The 23,542-nt window shown below is 44.9% G+C and overlaps 3 protein-coding genes across 9 annotated transcripts in view; 2 read left to right on the top strand and 1 right to left on the bottom strand.

Moving 5' to 3' along the window:
- Positions 1-20,014, top strand: part of LOC149353699 (4 kDa defensin-like) — a 27,152-nt gene extending 7,138 nt beyond the window's left edge. For 2 of the 5 annotated variants that reach the window (XM_089582736.1, XM_089582737.1), the window contains exons 2-5: positions 17,013-17,190; positions 18,210-18,275; positions 19,394-19,453; positions 19,769-20,014. In XM_089582736.1, coding sequence (XP_089438862.1) covers positions 18,233-18,275; positions 19,394-19,453; positions 19,769-19,890 — 225 coding nt within the window. In that variant the 5' untranslated portion in view covers positions 17,013-17,190; positions 18,210-18,232 and the 3' untranslated portion in view covers positions 19,891-20,014. Of the gene's footprint in view, positions 1-57; positions 83-4,909; positions 4,956-17,012; positions 17,191-18,209; positions 18,276-19,393; positions 19,454-19,768 lie in introns of those variants that run through there. The other 3 variants (XM_089582735.1, XM_089582738.1, XM_089582739.1) reach the window with 3 other exon arrangements.
- LOC149353695 (defensin-2-like) overlaps positions 1,502-23,542 on the bottom strand; it is a 77,628-nt gene continuing 55,587 nt past the window's right edge. The window contains exons 1-5 of one of the 3 annotated variants that reach the window (XM_089582733.1): positions 19,349-23,542; positions 11,896-11,964; positions 7,046-7,111; positions 3,844-3,900; positions 1,502-1,853 (exon numbers count right to left, since the gene is read on the bottom strand). In XM_089582733.1, coding sequence (XP_089438859.1) covers positions 1,735-1,853; positions 3,844-3,900; positions 7,046-7,111; positions 11,896-11,964; position 19,349 — 312 coding nt within the window. In that variant the 5' untranslated portion in view covers positions 19,350-23,542 and the 3' untranslated portion in view covers positions 1,502-1,734. The remainder of the gene's footprint in view (positions 1,854-3,843; positions 3,901-7,045; positions 7,112-11,895; positions 11,965-19,348) is intronic. The other 2 variants (XM_089582732.1, XM_089582734.1) reach the window with 2 other exon arrangements.
- LOC149353698 (4 kDa defensin-like) overlaps positions 4,909-23,542 on the top strand; it is a 39,948-nt gene continuing 21,314 nt past the window's right edge. The window contains exon 1 of the mRNA XM_089582740.1: positions 4,909-4,955. The gene's annotated coding sequence lies outside the window, so the exon portion shown is untranslated. The remainder of the gene's footprint in view (positions 4,956-23,542) is intronic.

Below are 23,542 nucleotides of genomic sequence, written 5' to 3'. Positions count from 1 at the left end.
AGACGGATGCAGCTGCACTTGTGTTCGAGGTCCATGATGCTGCACAGCAGAGAAAGCAGGCCAGCGATTAACACATATTTTTGTATGTAAGTTCAGTTAATAGAAGGCTGGCACGCTGGAAATCGTTGCATAAGGCATCGCGCTTTGCAGAGAATAGCCACAGCCCCTAATTGATTTAACGTGTAAAGGAATGCATGAATCTAGCTTCAGACATTTAGCCTACGATTAGCACCAAGAAGCTGGTAAACCACATGGTTTCTCAAGAAATGTCAGTAAGAAATTGCAGTACGGGACTGTTCAAAGTTTTTGTTTGGTTCGTTTATGGGGTTTAACGTCCCAAAGGAACTCAAACTATGAGAGACACCGTAGGAAAAGGCTCCGGAAATTTCGACCACCTGGGGTTCTTTAACATGCACTGACATCGCACATTACACCGGCCTCTAGAATTTCGCCTCTGTCGAAATTCAACCGCCGCGGCCGTGAACGAACCCGCATCTTACGGGTCAGCAGCCGAGCGCAATAACCACTGAGCCACCAAGGCGGCTTGTTCAAAGTTACTCTTCACTTTAAGTTGAACGAGCACATTTCGAAATTTCGCGCCCAACTAGAACATTTCAATTCCATATTTTCCTCAGTTCTGTTCCGACGGCGTGCTTGCTATTCGCGTTAACGAGGAGAGAAATGATTGTAAACAAGTTTGCTTGTGGCCACAAATGGGCATTAATCGACCGCGAATATCATAGCTTTATTATCTTCCATTGAGCCACCGAAGCGCCCTCACTGACGCTAGACTTGTTTTTATGCTGATTAAAAGTGAGCAGCGTGATAAGGTTTCCTAGCCGCTCTACTCACAGTAATTACCTTCGCGAATAGTCCTGAGGGTTTTGTCAAGGCTGCTTCAGCTAGCGTGCTAAAAAACGAGAATGTGCATAAAAGAAATTCGACTTGGGCAATGTAATCTGTCGTTGGGACCGAGTCCAGCATGCTTTTAAATGTACCTGATTTTGTAATTAACAAAAATAAAATACCGAACTTTTAAATTTTCAACTTTAGAGGGAATGTTTCAGACCCAGCAACTAATTCATTTCTCATGAGCCGATTGCTTTGGGCTCCTAGTGCATCTCTGAAAAACTGAGAGGCGCTTGGGGAACGTACTTTATTGCGCAGCAAGTGGCGGAAGCGCTGGACTTAATGACACCTGTCACGAACTTCTTTGCGCGTTCTCGGCCAATAACAAATTAAGCCAAGCTTTGAGAGTACCCGACAATGCTATAGTACGTACCAAAGCTATCTTGCAGCGTCTGCTTCTAATAATAGCACAGATTTTCTATTACTACTCGAAATAAAAGTAGCTTTATATTGGGATCAGTTTAGATTACTAAGGCTTTACTGGCTTAACCAGTAAGATCATTCCAGCAGAATTACCTCGTGGATGCAGGCGCACGACGGGACGACACTTGGAGAAATATGAACGAATACTGACAAAAAAAGGCTCAAGCATGTTTAAACTTTTATTCCGATCTTGGAAAGCCATGGTATCGTAATGAAACTGCTACAATTTCCTTGTTTCTCTTAGCATCTACCAGCACAGAAAAACGCCTCATGGTGACCGCCATTGGTTAAAAGGGCTTCGGTGTGGCGTGACAGTCGTCTTCCTTTTAAGGACTTCCTAATTCTCCTACAAGTGGAGGCCATCATTGGGCAACGAAGAAAGGCGTCGTTCTTTGTGGACTACTAGCTCTTGCAGATGCAGGTCCTAGAGAGGAAGCCGCCACAATAGCCTCTGCGGTGGCGCCTTCCCAAGCAGTGGCCGTCGCACTGATATGCTCTGAACGGGCAGCCATGGCTACGGCCTACAGGACGAAAGGAAAATTCATGCATTCACTTCACACTTTTTTAGGTTTCTGCAGAGCGCATACCAAGCAAGAGATTCACTGAAGGTCATGCATAAAAAAAAGCTGTAGTCATGCATTCCTGGGTATAACAGTATGTTTGGTGCTTCTGAAAAGTTCATTGAAATATTGCTTTGAGCACGTCTATACAATGAACAGCATTTATGTTCAAATAGAGGTATTCACAGCGATTACACTTAGCCTGTTTTAATCAAATTTTAGACATATGCGAATTTGTTTCGCCCAAGAGTAACCGATGAAGTTTTCTCCGGATTTCTCGGCCCTCGCAGAGGTATTCTATTAGTAACAAGGTCCTAATTTACCTAATATCAGCAAGAAATGTTAGACCGCTTCACAACCGAAAAAAGCGCGAAAAATGCAGCCAGCTGGGATAGTCACAAAGCAAGGAAGATGGGAAGCAGGCCGATTTATTTTCAGCAACTTTTTTTTTTATAACTTACTGAACCGCACACGGTAAACCCCGAAGTTGCCCGGATTGTACCCGCTCTTACGAAGTGATAGCGCCGGTGGCTGCGTGAATTCAGCGCTGTCTTTTGGAGGAGCATTGAGTGGGTGCTTCCCGGCATATAATGTTGAAAACAGAGAGGCTCGTGGCGCACGTATTTTGACCTTTTCCCGCAGCGTTCTCAATACATTCGCGCTCTGAACAATGATCCTGAGGCGCGTGAGACGCCGTAGTGGAGGTATCCGGGTAAGTTCTTATAACCCCACTCCCCTCGGATTTCTTGAATAACGCGCACCGAAAATCAGTTACATGTTATGTCATAATGTGAACTGATACAAGTTTTGTTTTAATCTCGCCTTTTCTTCAGCGTTGATTCGCTGCTGCCGCAGCTAGCATTAGACTCCGTGAATCCGTGCTTAGTCCGGCCTATGAACTCTGCAACACATTCGGGGTGCGCACCGAACAAACCTGCAGGCTCGAATATCCTGCCACAGTTGGTGTCATGTGCTGTTGTGCAACCTTCCACTTGTAAATTCTACCTTACCATCAGTGGTTAAAAGCTAAAAATTTGTAACTACTTAGTTAGTTAGCTTCAAATGCTTACATCACAACAGCTTCCCAGCAGGAATAGTATCGCCAGTCCTTAACTCTTCCGGAGAGTAGGGCTCTTTCTTTTCATTTTTGAACCAATAGGTATACGACATACTTTACCCATCTTGTTTTTATTTCTCCTGCTTCAAGTGTGTCCATAATGTGTCCCCTTTGTGTTTCCCGCTGAGATCCTTCCTTTCGTTCATGTACATCTTCTGTCTATGACTGCTACTTTGTCCGTTTTCAGCGGAATGCAAAAATTAGCTTATCTTCCTGGAGGTGTCGATTGTTGAAACATTTCAGGTGTCTACTTTTTGGAGAAAATCTCTCACTTAAGCGCCGTTTGCGATCAAATCTGTTGAGTAAAGAACTGAGGTTTCCTGGTTTGGCTTTCTGGCCCTCCCTAATTCGTGGCCCGCTTACTATTCTGATGTCACTGAATGATGGCATGGTAGAACGTAGAAATTCTGAAGGACACGAGTAGCTCAGTTCTGACGCTTTGTACTCCTCGTTTATGCAGTTTCCGGTCGGTTTTTTATTGCGATCTGCGACTAAATTCCGGGCAAATTCAATAAGCTGATCCATTAGGGGGTAGATCAAATTTAATGGACCTGTTGCGTAATTCATAGCCACAGTGTGGTTCTCGTAAAGTTGTGCTGGAGCTGTCTCAGTATTGCGCAAGGGCCGCACTATAGTTGGCGGGACTGCGTAGAAGTTGTGGTTCACTGCTTACGAACGTATATCAACTTTTATATATTAATTAGCAGCAATAGCCAGTCTTGTGGCGAAAGGTTATAAATGCAACGGAGCGGCTTTTTATATAGCCCAGGAACCATTTTCAGGCAAGCACATCGAGGTTTCGCACGACAGTTTGTGGAAAGAAGAGCTGCTTACGGACTCTGACGAGAGGCACTTGAAGCTTGTCCTCTTCATCGGCAGTGCTGACAAGTCCTGTGAAGAATATCAAGATGATAATTTTTTGCCGCTCATTAAGAATTGATCGAGAGAAGACTGCTTAATTCGCGCATTTGGAACGATCTTCTTCGTTTGCATCTTGTTAGGTATACTGTCTCAATGAGGCCAACAGCGCGGCGCCATCACGCTGCGCTGTTCGTGTTTCTTTTCATCGCAACAGTACACCGTAGCATGAGGATAATACTGAATGTTCATTGGTTCGCAAAATTTTCAAAGACCGCATTCTGGCGGGAAATTCGCATTGCGATTAGCAACTCTCTTATCTTCTCGCTCAGGAAGATAGCATAGCGACTGGGTTGCTTCTCTACTAATGACGGAGCATAATGTGAATCTTGGCCAGCGCGCTGTAGGTGGCTACTCAGAATCTAGAATCGAATACGAGCATGGAAATAAATTACAAGCGAAAATTGCAAAGAACCTAACAATAGTGCTCAGTGTTGACAGCGTCTGGAGCGCTGACTACACAGCTTAGGTAACGAGGATCCCTCCTTACAATTGGTAACTGGTTCGAGAAAATAAATTTTACAGATCTAGCGCTAAGATGCCACATTTCTTTACTGGAATGCCACTAAGTGGAATGATTATTCCCAGTTGCATGCCAAAGATACTACTATCATTCAATTTAAACGTTTCTTTCCTAAGGCCAGAAAGAATTGTTGTAGGTCTGTTACTTTTGCATACGGTCATGTCTGTTGTGCTGTTGAAGTTTAATTTGGTTCTAGCATTGCACAACTGTATGCTACTACTTAAACGGACAGGATTTCAGAGAGTCTGTAGTGCACAATGGTTGAGCATCATTACTGCTATTTTTCCTTGACCAATCCATCTCAGGATAGAGGGCATACTGCTCATGATCGTGAGTTTGCCCTTAGTTGTAACGCTTAAATGTAACACTTTGGAATTAACCCTACTTTCAGCTAATAGTCGCAATAACCATTAGGTTACGCAGAGTCTGACTCCTCATAACCTTTATTTCACTTCTCAGGGTCTGGACCAATACTTGTTCAGCCGGCTTATTTCGCAGTTCCACGGTAAGCTCATTCACATTACTTTTGTTTTCATGAACCGAGGAACGCCTAGACGGGTACTCTTGCCATTGTAAGAAATTATTTTTTTTATTGACCACAGCGGCTGAGTCGAACCGGGACGCCTCTCACACCTGCGGAAATTATGATGGCTGCTTCGAGGGTGAAAAACAGCGCTGGGTGACGAGAGATGCAATCAAGACATACACAGCGAAGTTATCCCCAGATCGCCCTCACGAGCAGCGGCCGAGAAGGAAGAAGCGAGGAACATATCTCTTAGTGGCGTCGGTAGCATGAAATCAACATGACTGGAAAGAAGGGGCGGATCTGCTATTATTTTTCTCCTCAAAAAATATTTCGAAGCAGAAACAATTTTTTCCCCCGAAGAGGACAACTCCCGCGCTTACGCACTCTGACATTTTTTCCAGCTTTGGTTACTGACAATAAGAACAATAAATAACTCCGAAAAAAAGCCCGCACAAAAGAGATAAAGCGCACGGGACAGGCGCAGGCTAAAACTGGTTTATTGCATCAACGCCTCCTTCCTTTAACAACCAATTGCATGGGCATGCACAACGACACAAAGGCAAGAACGCTCAATCATCTCGTCAATACAAGAAAATCAAACTCCTTGCGGTACAAGCGGATAGACGCGTCCCTAACACATTTGCCAGGCCCTAATGTCGGGATTTCCAAACCTTCGATAATTTCGCGTTCTTTCTTATCCCTCGCACGTCCGATCACCTTAGTCCTGCCAAAAAGCGGAGTATACTTGGTCATCATGCTTCCAGGCCTTACAGTCCTTAGGCAGATGCTTCCCCCGTGAATAAGCTAAGAAATTCGAATGCTCTAATAATCTATTCTTCAGGCAGCGGCCCGCTTGCCTGACGGCAAGAGTAAGTTGCTTCAAAAAGTATTCCAGAGCCTCAGCTCCCCATGAAAATTGATCAATAAATGTTAAATGCGCATAATTCGACGCCGCAAATTTTTACACAACTGCTTCACAGATGCGTAGCTCAGTGAATATTTTGGGTCTCATAATTTTTCAAATGGTCCGAGAACTGTTTTTCTTTTTGAGACTCCGAAATTCGCGTATACTGCAGAGGTCGCCAAAATTGTGGACTTAATGATAAATTAGAACTAGGCCACTACGAAAGTAAGGAACAAGACAAAAGAAAATTTCAAATACTGCCGACAACTCGCCAATCAAAGGATTGGTTTTGTTTGGTTTTGCGGGGCTTAACGTACTAAAGCGACTCAGGGTATGAGGGACTCAGTAGCAAAGGGGTCGGGAAATTTCGACCTCCTGGGGCTTTTTAACGTGCATTGACATCTCACAGTACACGGGCCTCTAGAATTTTGCCTCCATAGGAATTCAACCACAGCGGCCGGGATCGAACCCGCGTCTTAGGGGTCAGCAGCCGACCATCGTAACCCCTCAACCACCGGGGCGGCCTCTATTCCAGGAGTACCTGCCTCTAGTCGAAGACTTTTGTTTCCAGCCAGCCAGCCAACTCTACACAGAGGCAATTACGAGTTCAGAATTTTCCTTGGCACACATGAACATAGATTCTATACTTGAGGAAAGGGGGGGGGGGGGGGGGGCTGAAGTTTTGGGCCAATGGATGAGCCAAACAAATTTTCTCATAATTTTGCGAGAAACGTTTTGCACGTTCTATTTCAAACAGTTCCATCATGGATGTATAAAACGGGCTGTCTACCTTCAGAGCCCTAAAATATGAAATTGAGTGACTTATTTAATCGTTTTCAAGCTACGAACATTGGTAGGACTTGAAAATAATCAACAATATTGAGCAGCGATGCTTGCCAGCGCGTCTCAATGGCTGTGCCATCCTAAAAACTAGATATACTTTGTAACCAATTCCATTAGTTTTGAAGAAGGGATCATTGATGTAGGCTTTAAAAGGAACTACGACAGCTGCCTCCTCCGTCCAGAGGCCAATTGTAGCGATACGCGTGCGGTGACAGTTAACGTACGTGGCTGAACGGATTGTACGAATTTCCCCGGACGAGCAGACATTTCACTTTCTCGGATGGTTTTTTATTCGCGTTCTTTTCTAATGAAGTGCACTCACCGGCAACCAGGACAAAGATAAAGGCAACGGCGAGCAGCTTCATCTTTCCTTTCCGGATGATGTTATCTGCAATTGATCGAAAGCGTTGTGAATGCTGCATACGGGATCAAACGTATCACAACAGGTTCACAAAGGAACATCTGCGATAAATATAGGCACACTGCCTCTTCCTTCTCCCTTTCAACCACGAGTGAGCCGACTTTCGGAAACTTATGGATCAGAAGGATTTTCTAGATTACGTAGCGGTTGAGCGCATCAGTATAGATATTAATAGTACGCCATCCCCGGTGAGCCGACAAAGGGCGTCATGTATACGCCAGATAAAGTATGTCGTGAAGAATGGCTTTGAAACTACAAGGACGTGCATTTTTGCTATGTACGAACACGGTCGCACACGTTTAAGAAAAATTTCTTCGACCGCAGCGATGGCATAGAAGGTTTCAAGAGCCGTCTTGCTTGCGGGAGACGCTAGATTCGATCACCTGTGCGGCCAGGTGCCCACCGGTGATGCATTAGGTACACGCTTTTTTATGGGATGGTGCTGAGCTTATCGGGGATGAAAAGCTTGGGAAATATGCCTTCACACCTCACCTTAAGTAGAGGAGGAAAACCTTGTGCAATGGCACCTTTTGGTCAAGGCTGCCCTAGCAACATAAAAGTTTCGCCTCGCTACCGTAGCCATAACTATCAATTTTATCAAAACTGTCCTTAAAGATAGGAGAAAAAAGAGATCTATGGGAGGAAGCACGGGGAAAGGGGGGCGTGGGGTATTCTTTACCTCATCTACTGAAACGGAGTTAAACATTCGTCACATCCCTGACGTTCTAGTAAAACTCCCCTAACTTCGGAATCAGTTTTCAACGTGGCTATAATCCGGAAGACTTATAATCAGGAGAGCGCAATTCTTCACAAAACTGCTCCACCTTTATTCTGCCGAATCTTCGCTAACTATAAACATTCCATTTATCTGTTCTGTTGTTTTCTATATTTCTTTTCAACTGCCTCGGCGGAGCAGCGGTAAATTGACAATAGTACACAGAAACAATAGGGCACTTACTTTCTCAGGTAGACCCCTTGAAGCCAGTAGGTGCACTGGCAGTTATCGTTCACAAGTCCTTATATACCCCAACGCCTATCTCGGAGCCACAGCGAAGCCAAATTTGAAGCGTCTTTTAACCCGGACTTTCCCATGCGCAACCTCCGCAATACTCCCGGGGGAGAAGGTTTAGGCGCGGGGCTGCAAAAAGGCAGAGAGCAATTCAAGCCCGAACCCACTTCTCTGTAAGTGACAGCAGCACGCAATCAGTGACGTGCACGCTGGTCAGCTGGAGGCGACAGCAGTGATTATACGAAAGAAAAATGCACGAGGAAAAAACCGCTTTGAAATTCTCATACGCTGCAACTCGGCGCTCGTGGATTCTTGTGCTATGACAGTACTGAAGTACGAGGGGCATCATCAATAAACACATTGCATTTAACGGACTATTGACACCAAATTTTTGCACGCCCGTCTTCTCCTTTATAATCATGCTCAACACATTAGAATAAATGGACTACCACTTAGTATTTGCCTAGGAACACTAAAAATATGTAATTGAATTTCTCCTCCGGTGTTGTTTCGGTTTCAGTTTCAGCAATCGAACGTTCTTGTGGCGTTTAACGAGTCTTTAGGTCACGTCAGGCAAAATTAAATCTGCACTGACCTCTGATACATCGTTTGTCGTAATACCGAGTTTTGATACCGGTTGGTTCAAGCCCTGTAGCGAATTAAATCTATATATCGGCGATTATATTGCGGTCTTTTTTCAAGCCTCAGGCAACCTAAACTCACGTCACGACCACTGCCGTTCGAACTGAAACCGAAGTAGCATGAAGAAATTCATCTTTAAATTATTTAGCGGTCGTAGCGGAATACCACCGAGTGTGCCATCTACACTAACTTCTATTGCATCATTTCAAACAATAAAAAAACGTGCGTGCAATCAAAAATTTGGCCCTTTAAACCATAAACAGTGCTGATGAGACGGACGGGGACCGCACAGTACAGTGACAGTGGCCACACGGATTGTGTGATCCCCTAATCAAGGGCACTTTTCAGTTGAACCTTTGACGGCCTCTCCCAAATGTAGTATCCCAGGCGATGAATGGAAGCACCCGACAGCACACCCGAGTGGCTTCGTCTAGGCAAGAAGTTAGAAAAGTACAGAAGTCTACTATACAGTATAGTATATTCAGTATAGCGTGCAGTTCAGTATACACTATAGTAGAGGAGTGAGGAGCTGCAGAGGCTGGTGTCCTGCAGTCACGTGAAAAACAAAAGCGTGAAAAGGACATTGTGGGACATTTTGTTGTTGTCCTTAAGATCATAATGGCGCATACCCGATGCGGGGGATTCGCCAATACTGCCAAGTGCTCAAAACGTTAAAAGTTAAATAAAATAGAACAAAATTTTTTAAATAATAATAATAAATAAAAAAAGGAGTGCAGATTTAATGATTTAAAAAAAATCATACACTGTAAGATTGGTCACTGAAAATGGACTTTGAAACGTCTTATCGTTGATATCATTCTTAATGTTTTCTTTGTTTCTCTGGTGACATTACAAATAGAAGCCATAAAGCGACATCGGTTCCTACCCAGAGTGGGAAAGACGAGCAAGCTTTTCATCACGTTGGAGTTCCATTTACGCCCTGAAGTAGTCTCTTCCCATCATTCACCGTAATCAGATGAAGCAGGCGCGCTGCCCTGTAACACCCGAGCCGCTGACGACGAAAAGCGCACTGCACACTGTGAAAGAACGATGAAATGACGCAATGCGCTCTTGGGCTTCACAGATTCATCGGGATAAGACCCTGTGTGAACAAACGCCAGGTTCTAAGAAAAAAATAAAAGCAAAAAAAGCAGAATATATTTCTAGTTATCAGTTATCAGATCCTGGCAAGCTGTGTTCAGTCAGTACCTCCGGCACCGTCTGGGAAGTCTGGCGCCAGACGATCCGTACAAGGTCAGCAGCTCGGACCGAGTGGTGGAAGTGTTAAGGGATAGCGTATTGGCTGTAAACCAGGGCTTCTCGGTTGACATCGAAGAGTTGTTCTACTCCCTTCCCCACAATGACCTGTTCTCTGCTGTCCGGAACTGTATTGATCTATCTGGTGCTGTGTCTTTTCAGAATGCGTGTGATATTTCTGTAGAATTTTTTATTACAATTGCTTAAGGTATATCTTATCTCGACGATTTTAGTTATGAGGATAAATTTTACGCGCAGAAACGCGGTATCTGTATCGGGTCATGCGGCGCTCCTGTTTTATTTGAGATCATTTTAGTTGAAATTGACCACTCGCTATCGCGGATACTATCTGACGACCATATCGTTCGTGTGTTCAGATACGTCGACGACTTTTTAATCCTTTTAAATATTCACCACAACGATAGCTTGACAGTGGTGGCAAGGAAGGTCTAAGCATCTTTGAAGTCTACATTTGTCTGTTTTAATTTTACCTTTCAACTTCCTGAAAATTCTTGTTTCCAATTATTAGATTTAAAAGTGTTTTTTAATGATGCTGACCACTTCTGCTGGGCGCACATGCCTAGGCCGAAAAAGCCACTCCTGCTCTTTGACTCGTGCCATTCGAAGCTGGTTAAGAGGGGTATTGCATCAAGTTGCCTCAGGGCCTCGTTAGCCAAGTCCTGTCCACATAAGGTTCAGGTCAGCTTTCTGCTCAAGTTGTTCGCCTTTGGTCGGCTGGTTTTCCGCTTGCCCTTCTTCACACAGTCGCTCAGTCCCTCCTAAAGTCATTACGCCCGAACTCAAAGCCTCTGAGGGCGTATACAGATTAAAGGAGAAAGCGTGAGGTTGTACCCTACGTTCACAGGGTTTCGCGCGGCCTGAAGAGGGTCGCCGGTATATTCGGTGCAGGAGTCCTTTTTTTCTGCTCCTTGCAAGCTGTCGTGTTTGTGTAATTTAGCGAGGAAAGATAAATAAAAGAAGGTTGAGCACGTACCACTAACCACAGGTACAAGTCTGTGCAGTGTAGGTCGAATGTAATCTATGAGATTCCGCTGAGCTGTGGTATAAGGTTTACGTCGGGCAAACCGGCCGCTGCCTCATCATTAGATTATTAGAGCATTCGAATTCCTTAGCTGATTCACGGGGGCAGCATCTGCCTAAGCATTGTAAGACCTGCTAGGATGATGACCAATAATGCACACCGCTTTTTGACAGGACTAAGGCTTTCGGACGCGCGAAAGAAAAGAAAAAGCGCGAAATTATTGAGCTTTGGAAATCTCAAGATTAGATGCTGACAAATGTGTTAGTGAGGCGTCTATCCACTTGTACCGCAAGGAGCTGAAATTTCTTGGGTTGACGAAATGATTACGGTTTCTTGCCTTTTTGTTATCGTGCACGGCCATGCGCTTTGTTGTTGAAGGAAAGAGGCGTTGGTGCACGCACATTCCCGTGTGCTTCTTCTCTCCTGTGCCGTCCTTTTTGCGCACTTATTTATTGTTCTTATAGTAAGTAACTAAAGCTGACAAAAATGTAACAGCGCGTAAGCGCGGGAGTTGTCCTCTTCGGGGAAAATAATTGTTCCTGCTTCGAAATAACTTTTGAGGATAAAAATAATAGCAGATCCGTCCCTTCTTTTCAGTGATGTTGATTTCATGCTACCTACGCCACTAAGAAATATATTCCTCGCTTCTTGTTTCTCGGCCGCTGCTCGTGAGGGCGATCTGGCGATAAGTTCGCTGTGTTTGCGACTTGGTTGCGTCTCTCGTTACCCAGCGCTGTTTTTCTGCAATGAAAGCGTTTTTGTATGGACCAGGAGCTCATGGCACCCTGGCTCTGTCCTCACCTTCGAAGCAGCCATCATAATTTCCGCAGGTGTGCGAGTCGTTCCTGTTCGACTCAGCCGCCGTGGTCACTAAAAAAAAAATAATTTCTTGAATGGCAAGAGTGCCCGACCAGGCGTTCCTGGGTTCAGGGATAAAGAAACTAACATGAATGAGTGCGCCGTGGAGGCCGAAATAAGCCGGCTGAACTACTATTGATCTAGAACCTGAGAATTGGTGGAATTATAGGTTATCAAGTCAAACTCTGTGTAGCCTAATGGGGATTTCAACTATTGGCTGAAAGCGGAGTCAATTCGAAAGCGTAACATGTCGAGAATAATGTTCGAAAAAATTGTCAGAAATTGCGAGCTTGGTTGCCCCTGCTACCGCTCTGTTTCAAAGGAGCTCTCGCGAATGTCTTAAGGGTCCTCTCTTCTGTCCCTCGTCCCTTTTTTTGCGCTGAGTTCTTTAAAAATAGAGACGCTGTTTCATTCATCCGTCCGTCTGTTAGCGCACGTAATGTGTGACATAGAGTCTGCCCCTAATAGTGCGGTGAGCGGTGGTTGCTTAGGTGAGGACTAGTGGCTCTACCGATCGGTTGATTGAGCTCATCCTTCTGTGCTGTTTTTCAAAACCGACGTGTTTTTGGGGTTCTGTCTCGAATGGCACAATACTTATTTTTTTGCGGTGCCGTCCATTTGTTTCCTTACCCCGTATTATTACACGTTCACTTTCTTTGTATGATTACGACTCTGTGTAGGAGTAATTTCCTGAGTGAGGGAAACATCCCTGTGAGAAAGGTCCAGTGGATCTCTCGACAGGAGCCCGTACATCTGCTGAAATTTGATCTGCAGCTTTTGTGAGCACTTTGCGTACATCTGTTATGGAAGCTCAGAGACGGCGGCTATCGCATGGTCAACTGTGCCAGCTTAACCTCCAGAAGGTCAGGCGACGCATGGCAGCACACTGAGTCAACATTTGTATCTCCTGTCGCGAAAACTGACGCACGGGCAAATTCAAACAGTGGTATAGTCAGTTCGAAGCGCTAGTAAGTGTTACGAAGAGATCAGAAATATACCTGTAGTTTTAAAATAACATCTATTGAAATTAACGAGGTAGGAATGAAGAACAATGCAAGGCAAAGCAGCTGACATGTAAATCACATATGCATGTCTCGTGATGCTATAGCCCGCTTGCCCTTTTGGCGGGGAGATGCTTTGCATTCATGTTCTCATATTCATGCCCATTGTTGTCAACAGAATCTAAGGGTTCACTGATGGATAGTTCGATTTTTCTTCGTTTCTTGCATAAAAAATGCATATATTTCCTTTGTTAATTTTTTTCATGGTACGGTAAGAGACCTCAAAAACAGTTAGAAACTTGAACAGAAGCTGACTTTCTACAGGACATTGACATCCTAGAATAAGAGGCAGAAATGTGGATGATGCCAGACGACGCGATTTCACAGGGAATAGAGAAGCCAAACAAAAACAACAAAAAATTAAGAGGACGCTTAAGCTTCGCCCTAAGAGTAGACGCGAAAGCACCTTTTCTTCCTTTTTGCCTTTATTTTTTCCTCTCTTTTACTTTTTCCAGCACATTTATAATAGGATTTATTTTTCAATTAATGTAACAGCTGCACACACCCCGAAAACATGTTACTAAGTCATACACACCACAACGCGTGCACTAGGTTCCCCTCTAAGATGACTTTCCAATGACCCCACGTGGCCTGTGCGTTGCGTCCCCGCCTGGAACGAAGAGGACCTGGATTCAAACCCAAATGGCGGCTAATTTCTTTTAATGAATTACTTATACATTCTGGAATACCCCCTTTACAGGCAACTCATCGCCAATATTGGCTTCATTCGGACCCTCCTCCAATTCGTTGGCTTCAGTTCGAACTTCTGGTATTTTTTCCCGACTAACGCAGGACGGCGGACGACGACAATAAGTTTTGAGCAGAACCAGCTAATTAACCAGCGCTGGGCGAGCCGCGGGAAACGTCGCTTAAGCAAAGCGACTTTTCACGGAAGTATCGCTCCAGCAGGCCACTCTCGGAGCTTCGGTTCTGGAATGGAAAACGCAACCTACGGATATTTTGTCGTTTAGCCTCGTTTCTCGACCAATTCGAGCACCCATGAACAGCGTAGCTGACCACCCTGAGTGAGATTCGTTTACGAGGCGACTGGCGGCCAAATCTCCTGTATATGCGTATTCCAGCCGGATATCTGAGTGTGACACGCACGGGAAGCATGTCTTTGAAGGAGGGGTTCGTCTGTTACATTCACCGCAAGCCTAGTGCTGGTAATGTCGAATCACTCCGCAGCGCAGCGATGTGACGTGGCCGGGGGATCGGGTAATTGTATAGCGAATACTTTGCAAGCACAAAGAGTTCTTTAAAGGCTCGTCTTGTTGTGGGCAAACGGTGCGGGTGGGGTCTTGTTATTAGAGAGTTAGAATTTACAGGATCAGTCTAACGAGGAACGGCGACCGCCGTTGGTCAGTAGCCAGCTATAGTCGCCCACCAACCACGGTTGACACCTGCCCACCACGCTATAAACGAGCGAACTTAGTATAGCACCTATACGATATGAGTATACTACGTCGAATATAATGAACCTTGGTATGCTGCCTCGGATGTAAAGACTTTTATTGTGTTAACCTCCGATATACCGAATCTAAGTACGCGACTTCGGATATGACGAACTTTCCCGTATTACCTCGGACATAACGAATCTATACAGCGTGGAACCTCAGATATGACTTACTTTCGTGTCTGGACCTCGGCTGTGAGGAACTCAGTGTATATAACGAGCCTAAGTGCACCACAACGGGTATAACGAAATTTAATGTGTTAATCATCGATATTGGCAACGTTTGTTTGCTGGCACATTCTAACGATCAACCAAGCATGGTCAAACCGTTTCTTCTATGAATTTTTTCATGCTGCACCCCCCCCCCCCCCCACACACACACACACTAAAAATATGTGCACTTTCGGTAGAGAGACTTAGCACAGCCAATACCGACCATAGTCACCGCTTACCGCGGCCGCCAGCCACCTGTACACATGCACATCGGTGGCTGGCGACCACGGTAAGCGGTGACGATAAAAAATAGGGACGAGCCATTGCAGCCGGTAGGAAAAGGAGTAAAAACCGCGTTTTGTCTCCCACAAGAGCTCGCTCAGATATGCCCTGCTGTGAAAAATGATGGAAACATAAGAATGAGAACACAAAAATACCGTGTGCCTGAGAGCAAGTTTCCACGTTTGCCTTATGCGGAACTAAGTGTATCAAATACGTTATTACCAATCACAGTTTGCTTTAGCCAGATGTAACATTCCACACAACGGCTGTCAAAATACATTGTTCGCAAAGGCTCCATCACTGAATATCCTGGCCAGATCTAACATTTCATACACCTGCTGTCAAATTAAATACTGCACAAACACTCTCTCATCGAATTTCACAGCACTCATCGAAACGCTAGCTCATCCGGCAAACACTCTTGCATATGCGGATGCAGTCGCACTTTTTAAACTCCCATTAACAACAGGGATTGTTTTAACTACCTTATATTTATTGATGAACAATAGCTGGGCACTATAAAAGCGACAGCTTCGTTTCTCTAACAACCAGGCAATATGAATGTCTGAAATTCACATTGACAAATGATTGGTCATGTACAATAAGTGCTCTATATGTGCACCGCGTATGAGAGACCATGTTATGTAGCATTTGGTATTGATGTCCTTTCTTTTTTCTTTGTCTTTGGTTGTGTCGCAAACGCGGAAATGTGTGCTCAGCGCCGTCCCGCATACCTAAGAAATGTCCCTCCGTTCGAGTTTTCTTTCCTTTATTTTTTTCGTTTTTGGCTGCATCCAGTGAGCCGTATGTGCAACCACGTAAGCTTTCGTTTATGTCACATAAATGCAGGCCATTATAAAACGACAGTATGTGCTTGTGTGGATCCTCCCAAGGAGATTTTTTTTCAACCTCATCCTGAAATATAAAATCTAGTACTAATTTTTTTATATTTATGTGACGCTGGGTTGCAGCGAGTGATTTCTCTTAATAAAGAAGCAAAGCTTTGTGACATGTGCGCCTCGCATACCCGTGGGGTATGGGGTTATAGTTATTAAAAACAGGTTGCTCGTGAGTCCATCGCTCTCCTTCAGTTGCTTCTCTGCTTCAGAGGCAATGATTTGGAATGATTACCTGTAATTGACAAGAATCCTCTTTTGTCCCATATGAAACCAGCCCGGCTGCTACTGGAGGTGGGGAAGGATGGGTTAAGCACCTTGAATGCAGTCTGGGAAAGCATAGTCCACCGCGGTGCCGGAGCGGCTATGGCGTTGTTGTGTTGCCAGCAAGCTAGGGCATGCGCTGCACGTCCGCGTGTTATACGAAGGTAATCTGAAGGAACCAGGGGTAGACGCTACTAAGAAATGATTTGAAGATTGGTCGCTTCAAAATAGGGCAGGGACGTAAAGTTGCAAGTTCAGGATTCAAAACTGGGGCAGCATGAAGTCAATAGAATTTGTTTCTCTTTTTTTTAAGAACAAGAAACGGTTCTAGATAGTTGCTCGAAATTTTACAGATTGGTTAGAAACATATAAAAACAATTCCGTAGATCCGTCCATGCATCCATCCGCAGCCGGCAACAACAAGCGATGTATGAACGGTGAGCGCAGATTTTATTACGCCTCACGTGACATAAAGACTCCTTATACGCCAAAAGATCGTTCAGTTGCTGAAACTGAAACCGAAACAGCATAGGAGTAGAAATTTAATTACATATTTTTAGCGCTCTTAGGCAAATATCACGTGGTAATAATGTGTTGCGCATTATTATAAAGTAGAAAACGGGCAAGAAAAATTTTTTTATATGCCCGTTAAATGCAGTTCGTTTATTAATGATGCTCCTCATACTTCAGTACCGTCATTGCACAAGAATCCACGAGCGCTGAGATGCAGCGAATGGGAATTTTAAACCGGTTTTTTCCTCGTGCATTTTTTTTCGTGTAAGCACTGCTATCTCCTAAAGCCGACCTGCCTGCGCGTCACTGATTGCATCCTGCTGTCACTTACATAGAAGTGAGCTCGGGCTTGAATTGCACTCTGCCTTTTTGCAGTCCCGGGGCGAAACCTTCTCCTCCGGGAGCACTGCGGAGGTTGCGCTTGGGAAAGTCCAGGTTAAAAGCGCTTCACATTTCGCTTCCCTGTGGCTGCGAGATAGGCGCGGGGTATATAAGGACTTAGGAACGATAACTGCCAGTGCATCTACAAGCTTCAAGGAGTCTACCTGAGAAAGTAAGTGCCCCATTGTCTCTGCGTACCGTTGTGAATTTACTGCTGTTCCGTCGAGGCAGTTGAAAAGAGAGAGAACACCAGCGCAGATAAATGGAATTTTTATAGTTAGCGGCGATTCCGCAGATTAAAGGTGGAACATTTTTGCCAAGAACTGCGGTCTCTTGAATGGAAGTCCTTTCGATTATAGCGCCGTTGAAAAACCGACTCAGAAGTTGAGAGAGTTTTACTAGAACCTCAGAAAGTGACGAATGTGCAACTCCATATGAAAGGCTGCGATTAATTTGAGGAAGTCTTATTAGAGCGTCGCGAAAAGTAGCGAATATTTAACTCCGTATCAGGGGCCCTCTCCCTCCTGCTTTCGCCTATGCTTAAATAAGAAATTGGATAAAATTGATCGTGCAGGTGATGGGTGTGATGACGAATTTTTGTGTTGCAAGGGCAGCTTTGGTTTTCACAGCGTACTTCAGATGGGGTCGAAGACCAACTTCCCACGATTCTCATCCCTGAGGAGCCGAGCGCCAGGCCAAGGGAAAGCTTGTGCCCACTGTATCAGCGTTGGGAACTCGGTAACAGTGGAGATCGAACCTCGCACCTCTAGCGGGCGAGGCCGATGCAGAAACCACTAGGCCATCGCTGCGGTCAAACTTCTTTTTATATAAAGTTATGCGCGATCGCGCTTCTACACAGCGAAAGGGAGCATCTTGACTTGTACTTTCAAATTCATTCCTCAAGACATACTTTCCCTGGCGCATACACACCCCCTATTGTCGACTCAGCGGGACTGGCGCAGGAAGTAGCATCTGTAATGCTGCCTCCACCTGCTACGTAATGTACGATTAATCCCTTCGATCCAAAGGTTCCGGAGAGTCGTCTCACTCGTGGTTGAAAGGGAAAGGAAGATGCAGCTTGGCTGTCGCTATCGCAGTGCAGCAATCGATGGCGCAGATGCTCTGTTGTGAACCGATTGTGATAGGCTTGATTCCGTGCGCAGCATTCGCAATGCTATTGATCTATTGCAGATAACTTCATCCGGAAAAGAAAGATGAAGCTGCTCGCCCTTGCCTTTATCTTTGTCCTGGTTGCAGGTGAGTGCACGTGATGAGAAAGAACGCGAATAAAACAACCGGCAGACAGATTTATTTCTCAGCTCGTCTGGAGAAATTCGTACAAGTCAGTTCAGCCCCTTCCATCAACTGTCACCCAAAGCGAATCACTATATTAGGCTTTTGGACTAAAGAGGAGCTATTGTAGTTTCATTTACATCCAAGGTCATATTCACGCCTCCGAAAATAATACAATTTTTTATAGTTGTCTCTTCTTCTACGACGCGACAGCCAATTCAGACAAGCACTAACCAGCGTCGTTCTTGAGTATTGCTGATTATTTTCAATTTACCTGCTCATCTTCATAACATTAACTTAGTTAAATAAGCCAGTGAATTTCCTAATTTGGTACAGTGAAGCATGTCAACCGATTTTACGCATTCGAGATTTAATTGTTCGAAATAGAATCTATGAAACGTTTCTGAACGAAAGTAAATGAAACGTAGTTTGGCTGATAGAGTTGTACAGACCTTCAATGGGACTGTGCCTTTTTCTTCAAACACAGAACCGATGTGCATGTGTCAAAACCAAAAATTTCTAGCTCTTAATCGCTTCTGTATAGAATTGTCTGGCCGTGAGAAAGAGCTCTCGATTTGAAAGTGGGGACTCCTTTTATAGGGGTGAAGGCAGAAGTATTAGAGGGTTTCTTTGATGTCTTATTCCTCACTACCAGAATGATCTAGTTCTTGTTCTCAGTAAGTCCCCACTTTTGCCCAACTCTTCACGGTGCTCGAATTTCGGAGCCTCGGAAAAAAAACAGTTTTGGTGTTTGAAAAAAATATGATGGGCACAGAAACTCTTGCACTGAGATATGCCTCTGTAAAGCACATGTGTGAAAATGAGTGATATAAAATTCGGGAAGTTGAACATTTATCCATCAATTTTCTTAGCTGCTGACGATCTAGCACAATTCTTTAAACCATTTACTCACGCCTCTTCAAAACTCCCTGACCATGCCCTCGGAAAAAAACTGTTCTGAAGGAATTCCGAGTGAGAATAGCTGCTAGATATGAACCTTGTAGGAAGGCTCAATATTTTTTGAAACACTTACGTACTTTAGGAGGGAGACTGAGCTGTGCTGATTCATCGCATTCTTGCAGGAGTTCTTGTCACAGCTTCGCTCGAAGAAGACAAAGCTGAAGTCGCCCACGTGAGAGTCCGTGAGTGCTTTTTCAGACCATGCATCGAAAACACGAAATATTAATAATACCAATGCAGAAAATGGCATTAGCATTAGTCGACTTCATTGCTAATGTGACTTTCTAGCAAATTTGAAAACGGACAAGAACTAAATGCTCAGAAGAGTGAAGATGAGTAATGAAAGAAAACATAGCGCGGTCATTCACTCTTGATGATTGAAATGAATGCACCTTGAGGTTTCCTTGTATAATGGCCTTTTTTTGCGTCTGAACAGTTTAATAGCACTACCTCCATGCCTAAATGCTTTGTTATAAACTGTACCGCATTTTTTTCAGGTCGCTGGGGATTCGGCTGCCCTTTCAACCAGCGGGCATGTCATCGCCACTGCCGCAGCATTCGCCGCCGGGCGGGGTACTGCGCCGGGCTGTTGAAGCAGACCTGCACGTGCGTGCGTTGATAGGCATCGGCGTACACATGACGCAAGGTTAACACTTGGGACTCAGCTGGCGACAACGCGAACCCTCGTCGCTATGAATTAGGTGACCAAAGATGCTCTTAATAAATATCCACAATAAACTGTAGATCTGCTATGTGTTTTCTTGCTCGAAGAACTCAGCGCACTACGCCGAAGACGTAGAAAAAAATAAATTCGGAGCATGATCACCTTCCCATCCATCACCACAGCTCCCCTTCTGCAACCAAAATGATGCAGGCTGCAAACGATAGATGTCATTGGCGCTCTCTTGGCATTGAGCGCAATAATTTCGGAACTTAATTCATCACGTCCAGGTGAGCGTTTACTCTTTGCTGACATACATAGAGTAGAATTGCCCATACAGATCGCCTACCTTTGTTGCGCGGCTCATCCTGAACGGGCTAGGTGCCTTCGCCATGTTACATGTCAGAGTTGGACGTCGACATCGCCTTTCTTCACATTCGTCGAATTCGGGCCGATAACATGACCAAACGAGTCAGTTACTTCCATGGTAGGTTATATACATTCGCTCAAGGGTAGAACGCGAATGTAACGCGTTAGTGGCTCGTATCCTATTTTAAATCTCCCGGTGTGAGTGAGATGTGAAGATGTTTCGCGTTATCCGAAACTACGCTTTTATGACAAGGGCGTCAACACGCGGGCCACTGATGAGCGGACCTCTCAATTGTTTTTTTACTGGGGCAGAGAAAATGACGCGTGATATAACACCACATAGGTTGCTCAATTAGCACAAGCAGCCTCTGTAGTCCCCAACCCTGAGCAGTGGGAGGCAGCGCTCACCACCTCCTAGACGACCAAGGGGGGCTGGTAGAAGAGCAGCAAAAACCATAGGAGGTTTAATTGATGGCCCCTTCGCGCAACAGGGAACCTCCTTTTGAACAAATGATTGTTTTTCACCACCATCCGAAGCAGTTTCGGAAGAATAACTAAGCGACCGTTGCCCCGAGCCCGAGTGGAGCGACGTCAACTCAAAGATCCACAGTTCCTCGTGCGCGGAAGCGCCCCCCACCAGAAGATCACGACATGTTAAATCGCAATACAGAGGTGAGATAACGGTGAGAGTAAGGGGAATTTCGCGTCGTCCACGAAGCCGAAACTACCGAATGCAAGGCAGACGCATCGTAATTGTGGCACTCAGGTACCTGGCGTCAATTTAGCGTCACCCGCTTCGTCCTAGCGGGTAGTGAGCCGGATGCTCTCAAAGATACTGCGAATATTGCACTGTAGGTGTTGGCATAACTGTCACGTTCATAAGTGACGTAATTAAAAAGTTGTGTTAAGCGATTACGTAGCCACTCAATTTGCAGCATCCTTAATGATCACCTGGCAACTTTCAGTGGTGATCATATCCAGCTGAATAGCTGCTGTGGCAACGCCAAGCAGCAGTAGACAGCATTCCGTGCAAAATATTTTACTGACATTAAATAAGATTGTACAATATATTAGTAAAGTACCGTTCAGTTTCACTTAGAAGCTCGAAGGTTTTTAAAAATTCTTGTATTTACCTTCTCTACGGTCCCATATGAACGGCCACATCATTAGAACCCGTTTCAAGTACTTTCCCTGCTTACACGCGGAGATCTGCCAAATGCTCGGCGATTCATCCACATACTGCATGGGCAAAGGAGGTAGGCAACACTGGTGAAAGTGTTGCTGGTGCCGATGTGAACTGGCAGATAAGTACTCTTAAAGTTATTGTGAGCTTCAGGCTGAGTGTTGAGTCCTCAAATTCACTTTCGGTCCACCAGTTCTATCATCGTTTTCCCATGCTCTCACAGCACAGGCAAGGAAAGAGAGCGGATGCGCGGATTAGAGTAAACCTAGAAGGCTTTCAGAGATAGGGAGTATACAGGAGTTTTCTAATTAAAAGAAAATCATTGATTGTACGGTACCGTTTTGATTTGAGTCTCACAATTAGTATAGTGGGCAAGCATGCGTACTGCTGACCTCTATCACGCTTCCGAAACTTAACTCCGCTTAAGTGCACTTACCTGAAGTTAAGCAATATCATGTGTTTGTCCACAAAGAGAACTATGTATAATTGCAGCGAATTTCATGCTTTTTTACGTTCACAGTGGTATCGTCAGAGGGCCGAGAATTACACATTTTCTACCGTCTCTAGAACTGCATCACCGCACCGCATTCTCCCATCCCATGTCTCCTTCTTCTGAGTACGCGGGGCTACTTTCTTCACTTTTGATGGCACATTAATTCCTGCAGCAACCATGCCACCCGGGAACTACAGCCTAATCGTTCAGCCAAGTTTATTCGAGGACTGCGAGCTGAGTATTTGATTCAAATTTCTTCCTGCTTTCTGCGACAGCGGTGGCGGCATCCGGTAGTTGGCGACATCTTAGGTGCAATGCGCTGACTTCAGAATAAGGCTGCGGTCATGTACGCGATCACCCACGCCACTGTTCAGAATTGCTCGACGCTTCATATTCGCTATCTCTCTGAACGCCATTCATATCCTATAGTTCAGGCGTACCTGATCGAAGAGATGTAGCCTCTCAAATATTTTTCACATTCTGTGAGAATTTACGTCGTCTGTGTCTTCACTCTGGTGATTCGTGTCCTCGCTTACATTGCATTCTAAATATCGCTCCGAAATCTGGTGACCTGAAAAAAATTTGACCAAGGAATTGAAGCAGAGCTAATGGATCCATGAGCACTATATTTTGCAAAACTGTGCGCCCAACCCACGTGTTTTAAGGCCAAGGCGCACATATCCCAAAGCTTTACTTATTTAGTAAGAGAAAGCACTCTATGTAACCCAGCCTGAAATCAAATAGGTAAAGTTAGCGCCATCTTGAACATTACAGGACACGAGTGAAAAAATATCTGCCTGAAAAGAAAAACTCACGTTCACTGTGTTGTTGTACGATGTCGTACCTTAATACTGCAGCGTCACAGCTGAAGCTATTGCAAATATGTTCAAATGGCAGCATGAAAAAAACGATGATAGCTGGACAAAGGTAGACAGGAAGGCGCTGAGCTCTTCTGCGTTTACGATACAAGTAAATCACAAGGAATAAATAAAGGACAAATGCAATATTGTGACAAAAGGTGCTCCGACACAGGGGGTGGCGATCACGGGATCATCACTTTCATCGCCAGTCGTGCTTATTTTGAATTTTAGACATTCACATTGCTTCGTAGTTAAGGAAACTGAACTCTCACTGTTAGATTGGTGCAACGTTGATGTGTTCTTAATGTCCCAAAGCAACCCGCGCTATGAGGGACGCCATAGTGAAGGACACCGGAAATTTCGACCACCTGCGGTTCTTTGACGTGCACTGACAACGCACAGTACTCCGACATCTAGAATTTCGCCTCCATCGAAATTCGACCACCCCGACCGGAATCGAACACGCACCTTTCGGGTCAGCACCTGGGCGCCACAACCACTGAGCCACCACGGCGGCTGCCACTGCTAGAGTACAGAGCTCATCGTTCATCGGTAAATATAAGGTGGTTACAACATTATCGCTGTAAACGGTGCTTGCGAAAACGCGATTGCATCCGCATGCTCGAAACTGGTTAGCCCGTTCAGCTATCATTTCGATGAGTCGGTGAGTTTCGATAAGCGAGCGTTGGTGCAGTAATCATTCTG

This window comes from Amblyomma mixtum, chromosome 3 (assembly GCF_055824585.1).
Source record: "Amblyomma mixtum isolate Tamu chromosome 3, ASM5582458v1, whole genome shotgun sequence".
NCBI classification, from domain to species: Eukaryota; Metazoa; Arthropoda; class Arachnida; order Ixodida; family Ixodidae; genus Amblyomma; species Amblyomma mixtum.
The sequence above is the reverse complement of the archived record's forward strand: the minus strand, read 5'-3'. Positions and strand labels throughout refer to the sequence as shown.